Genomic DNA, 12148 nt, shown 5'->3' with positions numbered 1-12148 from the left:
GTAAAAATCTGAAAACGTGGTAAAAATCAGGCAAGGGCTTTTCTTTTTCTGGATTGCTTTTTAAAACTGACGGTTGGGTTTAGGGAAGTGGGTGGGCGGGTCAATCTGTGCTTTTGAAAACACTATTGGCTGAGTTTAGAGGAGGAGGAGGGTGGGTAATTCGATCAGTCAGATATTCAGTCATTCAAACAGTCAGTCAACAGCGGCCTCTGTGGGATTTACATTGTAACAGCAGGCGCGAATAGCACTAGCGAGAGAAATTTGAGATCTCAAAAAGCATACACAGCGGCTTCTGGTGGAAATCTGCAAAAAAATGTAGCTCCTTAGATCTAGCTCCTTGGTATTTGGCGCTCTACAGAAATGTATATAGAGGTACGTTTTAAGAATGTTTCTGTCTTAATTTTCAGCATTCATGGTCAAGAAAATGTTTCTTCTGGCAAACAGAAAGGTGGAAGCAAACTTTACCTGTAAGTGAAACCCAGCAGAAGAACGCCGCCTTCCCATCTCTCCGTCAGATGAGCACTCAGGTCATGCCTGAGTCTTGACCAATGAAAACGTGGGAAGCGCATGAGCGTATGGCTCGGAGGAAGCCAGCATTTATAGATCTCAGCTAGAACATCATTATCTAATGATAGGACATCCTGTAACTCTGCCTCTGAAAGTCCATATCTGTTTCAAATGTGAAAAGTAAACGATTACATTTAAAGATTCATTTTTTGCCATTATTAACAGGACAGTAGCTAGTAGCAAGTGAAGTGAGAGAGAGAAGTGGACAGGATTGGGAAAGGTCCACACCCTGGGATTCAAACTTGGGATGCATGAAGTGCATTGGCTCTATATGTCAGCACACTAACCACTAGGCTACTGGCCCAGACATTCATTCATTTTATTCATCAGGGGTTGCCACAGTGGAATTCTGCCAACTTATCCAGCATATGTTTTACACATTGAATGCCCTTCCAGATGAAACCCAGAACTGGGCAACATCCATACACACTCATTCACTATAGCCAATTTAGTTTATTCAATTCACCTATAGTGCATGTCTTTGGACTGTGGGGGAAATTGGAGCACCCGGAGGTGCCAACTAATCTACCAATCGCTATCTTCTTGCTGTGAGGCGACAGTGCAATCCACTAAGCGATCATGTTGCCCTTGGCCCAGAAAGTGAATGATTAAAATAACATGACTGACCTTGATAACAGGATGAAGCTCAGAGCATGACTGACTAGCTTCTTCCCATGATTCACCTCAAGTGACTCGACAAAATATGTCATCACTTCCTCCGCCGACTTATCCAGGTGAACACTAGACATGGGGGTGTAGGAGGACCACAGTTTGGCAGCGTCTAGCATGAGTTTCAGATGCAAAGGGTTTCCACTTTGCTCAAAGTAGCGTAAGATTGCGTCTTGCTGTTCTGCCGTCAGCTTGCGTTCAGCTGCACTCATATATGCATCAATGACGTCTCTCCCTTGATCTTTCGTGAGAAGTTCCAATTTAAAGATGTTTTCTTCCGCTGAAACCAAAGATTTACATTTGTCCAAGCACTCATTAGAAGTTGAGAATACGATTTGCACATTGGGTGGAATTATTTTAGGTATCCAGTCTAGTTTATGAAGTTTGTTTGTCTCTAAAAGCTGCTCCAATGAGTCTAGAATGAGTAGAAGAGTGTCTCCTTGTTTTGACACGTCTTCCAGCATGGAATGGAAAAATCGAACTAGCCCTTCATGCGTGTACGCTATATGCGAGTATGGGGACTGCAACCCTAGAGCTCCACACACTTGAAGACAAACACCTCTAAGAACAGAATCGACATCTGAACTGAGCAGAGATGTTCCCAGCAACCTCAGCAGAACAACTCCCCGATTGTCAACAACTGCTCGCATTTCCTTGGCCAGTTTGCAAAGCAGAGCTGTTTTACCAACTCCTGGAGGTCCATGGACTAGAAGAGGTCCATGAGAAACATCATTGGATTCCCACAGGGTGATGGAGATCTTTCCCAGAATGTCGTCTCTCCCTTTAAACACAGCACACTTCTCCTCACTCAGCTTGGCATGATGAAAGATCTCCTGTTTTAGCCAGGACCATACTGGATCTACCGAAGTTCCTGAGGTTTGCAGGGCATTTCTGCTGATCAGTTCCTTCAATTGAGATGTTACCTGTTCACACAGCTTACCCAGGTATTCCTTGTGTTCTTTGCGGCTTGGGTCCATGGCTCCTTTGCTGAGCTCCATACAGAGTGGTTGGAGGCGACCGGTGTTGCAGATGCGTTGCTTCAGGTCAGTCAAGAGCTCCCGGGCTTGTGTGTCCAGCAAGCCGTCGGCTGTGACGTCCAGCAGAAACTTTGCAAAGTTTTTCTTGCAGTCTCTTTTACTAAGTCGAGGCAGTTCGCGGAAAAACAGCACAGCCGATGCATCCCTTTGAGTCTTGAGAAAGCCATGCTCCATCTCATATTCTAAAACTGTAAAACACAAAAAAAAAACAAGGAAGTAAAAAATTTTAAACAAACTATTGTGAAAAAACAATTAGTAATACATTCATTCATTTATTCATTCATTCATTTTCATCTGCTTTTCCAGGACCGGGTCACGGGGGCTGCTGTCTTGGGAGAGAACTACAGACTTTCCCACCAAAGACATAGGCTGTTTCTCAATTCCAAGAACGCAGAGAACGGACTTGCATTCTTGTGGAGACCGGTCTAGCCAGGTGTCCTCGGAAGACCACGAGGGCAGAGAATGCGTCCTTTGAGAAATGGGATGCTGCGTTCTTCCTGATGGTCATGTGACCTTCACGTGTTTTAAATAGAAATTATTTAAACATTACAGCACTTACCTCTTCAATATATATACTTTGCATAAAAACATTTTAAATATACTCTGCACAATATAAATTAAAAAAATTTTAATACGAATTTCAACAAACAAACAACCCTTAATGTGTTTATTCCTTTATTAAGATATTCATGTTAATGTTTACTTTCACCATTTCATTTAGGGAAACTCCTGAGGTAAATAAGTGATATCTCAGCACTTTAATAATAAATCTAAATAAAATGCTCCGCTTCCCACCTCCAGTCGCAATGACTTCTGGGACTTCCAGAGCGAGTTCGGTGCTCAAGTCTGCATCAGTGCGTCCTTGATATCAAGATCACATCCGGGAAGTTTTACGCATCCTCCGTACTTGCAGTCTTGAGTATTGGAACTGAACTTAGGCAGCTGATGATGACGTTGCACGAGAACACGAGGATGCAAGACCGCTGAAGAACGCATATTGAGAAACAGCCATTGTCCCTGGGTCATGCCTGGAACACCTCCCTAGGTAAGCGTTCTGGAGGCATCCGAAACAGATGCCTGAGCCACCTCAACTGATTTCTCTCGATGTGGGGGAGCAGCAGCTGTACTCTGAGCTATATCTATCTGTAAGGGTGCGCCCTGCTCCTTACGACATCTTTTTTGGTCATGCCCAAACCTTTTAGAGCTTTGAAGTGAAATTTTATTCTAAGGCTTCTACTCTAAGGCATATTATTGGGACCTCGCCCCTAATCCAGCAATCGCTGTTTTTGGTTGGTCCCAAGTGTGCCGCAAGCCTGCATTTGAGTGAAGGTCTCGGCCGTTAGATCGCCCCCTGGGGGCTGGCTGCAGTACAAGTCATAAAGCCCGCCTCCTCCGTGTTAATGAAGGAGACTTGAGCCCAAATAAAAAAATTTATTACACTTGCAATAAAATGTCCCGAAAGATGGTTCTGGTCGAATAAGGCACTGGTTATTGTGCTGAAATAGGTGCAGATCTTCATTTTTGTAAACAGTTTGTTTTTTAGCAGTAATTTAATGCTGGGCGTGTCATCGTGATTGACAGTTGTGATTGACAGTTTCTCAAAGCAGCGTGTCTGAGCTTCGGCAGAAGACTGAAGTGTTATTATTCGATTTCTGTGTTATTTTACCATGACAAAATGAGTTCAGCAGTAAACTACAGTTTCTGACATACATGATCCTGGTGGAACACTGTTTATTCACTAAGGTCAGGGCTTTTTTCGGGCTTTATTAGTTTGCTGATACACGCATAACCACCCAGATAGCAAAATACACTCGGGCCAGTTCCGGCTAGATTCTCGCATGCCGGAGACTTACTCCTCAGAGCTCAGACTGACTACCTCTGCTGGACCTACTCCGGATGCCTGGACTCACTGCCCGATTCCAGCCCGAGTCAATCGAGCCAGATGCGGCGGCCGAGCGAGCTGGCGCTGCCGCATGCGAGCCGGAATCAGCCCGCGACTCCGCGAGTAGGTTATGTGCTGCGGCCCGGAGCTGGCGCGATTGAATATATAAAACCCTCATATTTGTTAACGTTATTACATCCATTTGTGTTGATATGACAGCAAACGCATGCTGAGAAGTTCGGGGGCGTGGTTGATTTTACATAAAGCGTTTGGTTGGAAGCTCGACTCCGCTCATTTTTGCGGCTCCTCCTCTGTCTCCATCAGACAGTCCTTCTGCGCATGTCAAGGCTCCAATTTCAGCAGTCTTTTGCAACAGTTTTTGCCCGTCAAGCAGGCGTTTTGCCCTCAAGGCGTTCAATGGGAAAAGGGGCTGTCGCGTCATCCATATTTTTTACAGTCATTGGTTGGTCCCAATTCGTGGAAGTAGTCATCAAATTAAAAAAGCTGTCCAATATGGATTGGTGATAGAAATAATATATAAAAAATATATTCTTTGTCTAAGGTAAAAGGCATTAGTACCACATTTTATATCATGGCTTTCAAAATTTTCTAGCACTTTACATTTAGAGAGACTTAGACACAATCTATCTGATAGCATTGCTGGCTTCGAAGCCACCGAAAACCTGTCAAACGCAAGGATAACAGTTTAAAGGTATAACCCTGTCATCGTCTGCAAGATCACCATATTGCCTGTGCCCATTGGCCTAGATATATATGTGTAACATTGTTGAACCATGTATAGTACTGGAGGAACTGATGTAATAATAGTTTTAAAATCTTTCCTTTTTTTTGTTTATTTTGTTTGCATTTCTTTTCTGTCTTTATAATTGTTGTTGCTTTTTGTATTGTATTGTATTGTATTGTATATATTCAAATAAAGTTGTCCCATTGTAACCTTTGATTTGGCCCAATATGCCAACTGTGAAGAGAAGTGAGTATGAGTTGGGATGAACGCCTTAAACACAGAGATTGTCATTTCTAATTCTGACATAACCTTTTTTGTTTGTTGTATTGCTGAGCTACAGAAAAAGCTAATTGAAGTGAAAGGTTTCAATTAAATGTTGTAAATTATTCAGATTTTTTTTAATACTCTCACTTGACAAATAGAGGATTATGTAAAAGACATTGGCGAGCAAATCAAGGCAAAAACTAATGTAATTCTGTTATACATGAAATTGTTTTGATTTTTTTGTAATAAGTTTATTATTAAATGTAAAAAATCTGTATTAGCTAATATAAAGCAATATTTTCTAGTCATTTCTAAACATTATTAAATAAACTAGGAAATTACCTATGGCAACTATATTTACCTTCAGCCCACTAGCCTCAATCAAGTTTGGTTTTTCAAAAGAAAAAGTTTGGGCACCCCTGATCTAATTGGAACGGAATTCTTCCAAAAATTTACCAGGTTGGAAATAAGAATTTAGGCCCTATTCTGCATATTTATGAAAAATTTAAAAAATGTCTTACCAGATTTGAAAAACTTGTGCTTGCTGTCAGCAGTGAAATCCCCGTCTCTCTCAGCCTGTAGAGCTGCGCTGCGGAGAACCTGCAGCAGCCGTGACTCTGTTAGATTCCAGGATATGACATCATTATCCCGCAACTGTCCATTCTCAGAATCTCTCTCATTGTAATGTGGGTAGTGCACCGTGATTGGCAGGAGGTTATATGTGGGTGGGATTGAGTTACTGTCCTTGTAAAACCATTGGTTAAGGAGCTTTAAACTCTCTGGATCTTTGGAAAGTTTTGATAGTAGCAATTGAAACTCTGCCTCTGGTATGAGGCGCGGGACAAGGCGATGGCCATACTGATTACCGATCAAAGCCTGAAAAAGCAAAAAAAAAAAAAAAAAAAAAACAGAGATACTGTATTCCATTTATGTTTACAGATTGGAAACAAACCTGATGACCTAAATATCACAAATTTAATAAGGCTGCTGGTGACACTTACTATAAAAGTTGGCCCATCTGATATCCTCTGGCAGGTTTCGATTTCTTTAATGCACAGTTCTGTTATTAAATGATCAGATGCAGTGATGTCGCGCATTCCACATTTGAAATCCACTACCTGCGGGCAAAGAAAATGTAAAATAGTTATAAATCAATGGTCTCAAACTCAATTCCAGGAGGGCCACAGCTCTGCACAGTTTAACAACCTTCAACCACATCCAACTCACACCCGTTAATGGCCCATTTCCACTGAGTGGTACGGTACACTTTTATGGCCAAAAAAGCGAACCATACCACACCACTTTTTTGGTACCCTTTGCAAAGGGTACCTAGCACGACAAAACAAGATGTCCTTGCTGCAGACCGCAGCTTGATGACATAGGCATTCATCAACTACATAGCGGACCTTGTACTGCCCACTAATGTAACGCCCACGCTACTGTGACAGTTGGGTTTAGGGTAGGGGGAGGTGTAGGCGATCGTCAACTATGTAGCGGACCTTGTACCGCCCACTAAAGTAATGCCAATGCTACTGTGATGGTTGGGTTTAGGGTAGGGGGAGGTGTAGGTGATTGTCAACTACGTGATGGACCTTGTACCGCCCACTAAGGTACCGCCTATGCTCCTATGACAGTTGGGTTTAGGATAGGGAGAGGTGTAGGCGATCGTCAACTACATAGCGGACTTAGTCAACTACGTCATCAAGCTGCAGGCTGCAGCGAGGACTGTGTCCAAGATTTCCTCGCAGCCTGCAGCTTGAGGTAGGTGATCATCAAATACATAGGGACCTTGTACCCCCCATTAAGGTAAGGCCCATGCGGTTTAGGTTGTAGGCAATTGTCAACTACGTAGCAGACCTTGTATCGCTAACTAAGGTAATGCCCATGCTACTGTGATGGTTGGGTTTAGGGTAGGGGGAGGTGTAGGCACTTTTCAATTACATAGCAGACCTTGTACCACCCACTAAGGTAACTCTCATGCTACTGTGATGGTTGGGTTTAGGGTAAGGGGAGGTGTAGGCAATCGTCAACTACGTAGCAGATCTGGTCAACAATGTCATCAGGCTGCAGTGAGAACTGTCTCTCTAAGATGTCCTCGCTGCAGCCCCCAGCTGGATGACGTAGACTATCGTCAACTACATAGTGGACCTTGTACCACTAAGGTAACACCCATGCTACTGCAATGGTTGGGTTTAGGGTAGGGGGAGGGGAGGTGTAGGTGATCGTCAACTACATAGCAGACCTTGTACCGCCCACTAAGGTAACATATATGCTACTGTGACGGTTGGGTTTGGGTTAGAGGGAGGTGTAGGCGATCATAAACTACGAGCTGTTTCACTTTCTCCAGAGAGCTTGTGATCGTGTTTATATTTGAAATAACGAACTTCTTGAGCTGATAATAATAACGTGAGCATGATTATTGAAGTGCTTCTATCATCCGATCCTTTCAGAAACAGAAAAACGCAAAAGTGAAGCGCAAAAAAACAAAGGAGAAGCCATAAAAAACAAAGGAGGAAATTCTTTTTTTCAGCAATCTAAACCATGAACAAACTGCTGTGTTTAACTATTATCATCACCTTTTGGACTATTACGAATTTGGAATGACTGAATTACGTTCTAACAAAGGTTACATGCACTGGTGAAGATTAAAGACACAGATCAGAGGTTTTCACTGACTGTGGGCTTTATTTTGTGTTGTTTTTGAACCCAAATAAGGACTAAATGTCTGCTGTGTGTAGTTTTTCTTTAATTGGTAACATTTCGGAGACTGTAAGGGTCTGTATGTGTTCATATTTGTTGCATTTATTTATTTTATATAATTGCAGACGTTACAGTAGGCTATTTCACACTGTCATTGATCTGAAGTTACAGTATAATCAAATCATGTTCATAGAAAGGTTAGTAATGAACATACACGATTTATACGTATGATTTATACACGAGTATATATGTGCATAAAGCATCTGCTTTGTGAGAAGTGCTTTTTATGTGATATGTGAATGACCCGTAAAGCTTTACTTTGAGTGAGATTTCCAAGAGCAAGCCATTGGTACATTTTTGGCAGTGGAAATGCAAGCCTGATAAAGTTGACCCGTACCGTACCGCACTGTACCAGTCAGTGGAAACAGTGCATAATAGTCTCTAGTAATCTTGAACGCCTTGATTAGTTGAATCAGCTGTGTTTGATAAGAGTTGGAGCAAAACTGTGCAGAGCTGCGGCCCTTCAGGAATCGAGTTTGAGATCTTTGTTATAAAGTGTTTTCCAGCAAAACTAAATTAGACTGCAACTGTAATTTCAGCACAAACCTCAAAAACAAGACCCAAACTTTGGCAGTGGGTCTGTAGCTCCGAATAGGCCTTCTCCCAGAATGCATTTCTCTCATTTTTCATGTCTGTCAACAATACAATGTCGTTTGTTATCTTGCATTTTACACAGTTGATACAATATTGATATGACTATCATGAAATCAGTAATATATGACAATTCGGCAAACCTGAAAATGTGGAAACATTGCATTTGCATTACTATTATGCATAGATTTTACACACTTTTGTTTAATATTTTCTGTGATTCAAGCATCTAAACAGCTTCTACCCCTCCTCTCAGATGGGATGGCGGGCCAAATCTAAATCGGGCCAAGGTTAGCATGAGTCATCTTTGGCCTGCAGGCCCTACTTTGGACATCTCTGGATTAGAAAATATTTGGGAGAGATAAAACTATTTAAAAAATATGGATTCTGGGGATTTAAAAAATTATAATTTTGATAAATTCACCCTTAAAAGTCTATGAATCCCATTTTTAGCAATGCACATTGATAATCAATAAATTTACTTGTATATATTAACAGAAGGAAATTTAGCATTTTAAGTTTTATTTTTAGCGATTAAGTTTTTTTTTACTTTAACATTTCTATTTTTTTATTTTATTTTTTATTTTATATGTATTTTTATTTTACTTTTATTGTATTTTTAACAGTCTTCGTGGAGCGTGATCTTTACTTGATTTTTGGCATAAAATGTAACTGATCATTGTGACTTAAACAATGTATTTTTGTCAATTCCAACCAATTTTTTTTTTTTTTTACTTAAGACCAAGGTCACAAATATATTTCACACTTTCAGACGATTGCTTTATCTGAAAAATAAACATTTAGGGATTAGCACTGCAAAAAGGTCGCTGGTTTGAACCCTGGCTGGGTCACTTGGCATTACTGTATGGAGTTTGCATGTTCTCCCTGTGTTTGCGTGGGTTTTCTCCGGGTGCTCCCGTTTTCCCAACAGTCCAAATACATCTGGTACAGGTGAATTGAATAAACTAAATTGGCTGTAGTGTATGTTTGTGAATGTGAGAGTGTATGGGTGTTTTCCTGTCCTGGATTCCTGCTGTAAGGACATCTGCTGTGTAAAACATATACTGGATAAGTTGGCGGTTCATTCCGCTGTCGTAACCGCTGATTATTAAAGGGACTAAGCCAAAGGAAAATGAATGAATAAACATTTGTGTTGCATTTTGAAGAGATTGTATTTACCCATAAAAAAGACCACAAACAAAAACAGAAACCATTTAAATTAAAAATTACAAAATAGTTCTAATATAGCTAATGTTTTTCATTAGATGGATCATGGAGCAAAAAAAAAAAGTTTAATAAATAAATTGAGCTAAAATTATCTAAAACAAGAAGTGCAAGTCTTACTTACCTGAGTGAGTGGAGCTGATGAACACCCGCACCATTCTGGAAGTAGGCTGCAGAGAATCAGCGCTCTGTCCCCGCAGAACCTCCAACCCAAGTGCCTCTCTCATCTCCACCACATCCATCCTGACCAACACCTCAGTTAATCCAGAATATTCCAGTCCTATTAAACCACCGACATCCGGGTAGTTCTACGGTGCCACTGTGAGCATCACTGCTAGTTTGAAAAATGAAATTATAATTAAAAAGTAAATTTAAATCAAGCCATTTGACAAATTGTTTAAAGACTTTTGAGCTGTATCCTATTATACAAAACAGCACAAAGCTCTCTGTTGCAGGGCGCTCCAGCTCGGTTGTTTGTTCTCCTCAGCGCCGTCATTTTATCCACTGAGATCAGGAAGGCCGAGGGAGACCCGGTGTTTACGAGCCACCGCCTGCCACAGAGATCAGTCCCTGGAGAGCACGAGCAGCTGCTCTATGTTTAATTAACCTGACGTGTATAAAAGTATAAACTGTTGCTTTAAAGATGAGTCGGACTCGGAGGTCTTTGAACTATTTTGTCTAATCACCCTTAAAAACCTGCGTCTATATGAGACCGATAATACCGAGCGTGTTCCCACAGGAGCAGGTGATCTTATTGCGCTGTTGACAAACCTCGTTGCTTGTTAATTGTTACTCTGTTGTTTGTTTCAAGCCTCTCTAATGTGCTCAGAAGTCTGCGGTCCTGAGAGGGAATAAGCAAAGTCTATTCGCACACTAAGGAACAGGGTGTCATGTTGGTCCTTTGAATCATAATAAAAACTTACCTCACCTCAGGAAAGATTGTGCAACCTTTGTGTAATATTATTTTAAAAGAGATCTAGCAAGATATCCCATCTAGAATCCTATTATACTTGGTCTGTAATAATGGTAAAATTATGATTTTTAGATCTCTGAAGTTTGACAGCAAGAAGGTCACTGGTTCGAGCCCCGGCTGGGTCAGTTGGTATTTCTGTGTGGAGTTTGCATGTTCTCCTCCTGTTGGTGTGGGTTTCCTCTGGGTGCTCCGGTTTCCCCCACAGTCCAAAGGCATGCGCTATAGGTGAATTGAATAAACTAAATTGGCTGTATGTGAGTGAAAGAGTGTGGATGGATGTTTCACAGTATTGTTGCAGCTGAAAGGTTAAAACACATGCTGGATAAGTTGGCGGGTCATTACACTGTGGTGACACCTGGTGAATAAAGGGACTAATCCGAAGGAAAAAAATGAATGAATGAAAGTCTCTATCCATCCATTATCTATACACACACACACACTCACGTTGGTTTTGGTGGTTTATGGCTTATCTCCATAGGCGTATAACCTTGTACTTATACTTATAATGCCGCTCTCCACCACTACCCCTATAAACAACCTTCACATGAGACCTGTGGCAGATTTTGAATGTTAAATGACCCAGTCGAGTATGATTTTTAACAGTTTTGAATTACATGAACACAAGGCATGTCCTCCTAAACCACCACAACATTGTACTTTGATCATTCCAACATCATTATACAAATTTGCATCCTCAAAATTTTCCCCCAATTTCAGTTTTTTTTCCAACACATTTCTGAACATAATAGTTTAAATAACTCATTTCTAAAAACTGATTTATTTTATCTTTGCCATGATAACAGTACATTATATTTGACTAGACATTTTTCAAGTCTCTTGAAAAGCACAACACTCTATACAACTTAAAGTGAAATTAAAGGCTTAACTAGGTTAATTAGGTTAACTAGGCAGGTTAGGGTAATTAGGCAAGTTGTTGTATAACAATAGTTTGTTCTGTAGACTATCGGAAAAATATACAGCCTAAAAGGGGTAATAATTTGGACCTTAAAATGGTGTTTAAAAAATTAAAAACGGCTTTTAATCTAGCCGAAATAAAACAAATAAGACTTTCTCCAGAAGAAAAAATATTATCAGACATACTGTGAAAATGTCCTTGCTCTTTTAAACATAATTTGGGAAATATTTAAAAAGAATTCAAAGGGGGACTAATAATTCAACTGCAACTATGTGTGTGTGTGTATATATATATATATATATATATATATATATATGGTAAATAATAATAAAAAACAATGCACGTTTAAATGTTTTATAAAAAATAAAAACGCACAACAATCTATTTCGTTTGAAGTAATTTTTTATATCTATTGTTTGTAAGACTTTAAACAATGCTTACACATGGCAGCTCTTTCCCACTGTGCCACCTCTAAAATTGAGACTAAGCCGAAGGAAAACGAATAAATGAATGCTTACAC

At 40.5% G+C, this 12148-nt stretch overlaps 1 protein-coding gene across 5 annotated transcripts in view; it reads right to left on the bottom strand.

Annotated features, from left to right (window-relative positions):
- The window catches only part of nwd1 (NACHT and WD repeat domain containing 1), a 36132-nt gene extending 25415 nt beyond the window's left edge, over window positions 1-10717 (bottom strand). For 2 of the 5 annotated variants that reach the window (XM_002663705.8, XM_073916296.1), the window contains exons 1-6: window positions 9864-10647; window positions 8471-8556; window positions 6166-6282; window positions 5686-6040; window positions 1195-2461; window positions 466-669 (exon numbers count right to left, since the gene is read on the bottom strand). In XM_002663705.8, the coding sequence (XP_002663751.4) occupies window positions 466-669; window positions 1195-2461; window positions 5686-6040; window positions 6166-6282; window positions 8471-8556; window positions 9864-9981 (2147 nt within the window). In that variant the 5' untranslated portion in view covers window positions 9982-10647. Of the gene's footprint in view, window positions 1-465; window positions 670-1194; window positions 2462-5685; window positions 6041-6165; window positions 6283-8470; window positions 8557-9863 lie in introns of all 5 variants that reach the window. The other 3 variants (XM_073916295.1, XM_073916294.1, XM_073916297.1) reach the window with 3 other exon arrangements.
- Between the last annotated feature and the right edge of the window lie 1431 nt (window positions 10718-12148).

This window comes from Danio rerio, chromosome 11, assembly GCF_049306965.1.
Source record: "Danio rerio strain Tuebingen ecotype United States chromosome 11, GRCz12tu, whole genome shotgun sequence".
Classification (NCBI taxonomy): Eukaryota; Metazoa; Chordata; class Actinopteri; order Cypriniformes; family Danionidae; genus Danio; species Danio rerio.
Note: the sequence above shows the minus strand (reverse complement) of the source record. Positions and strands in the feature narration are given on the sequence as shown.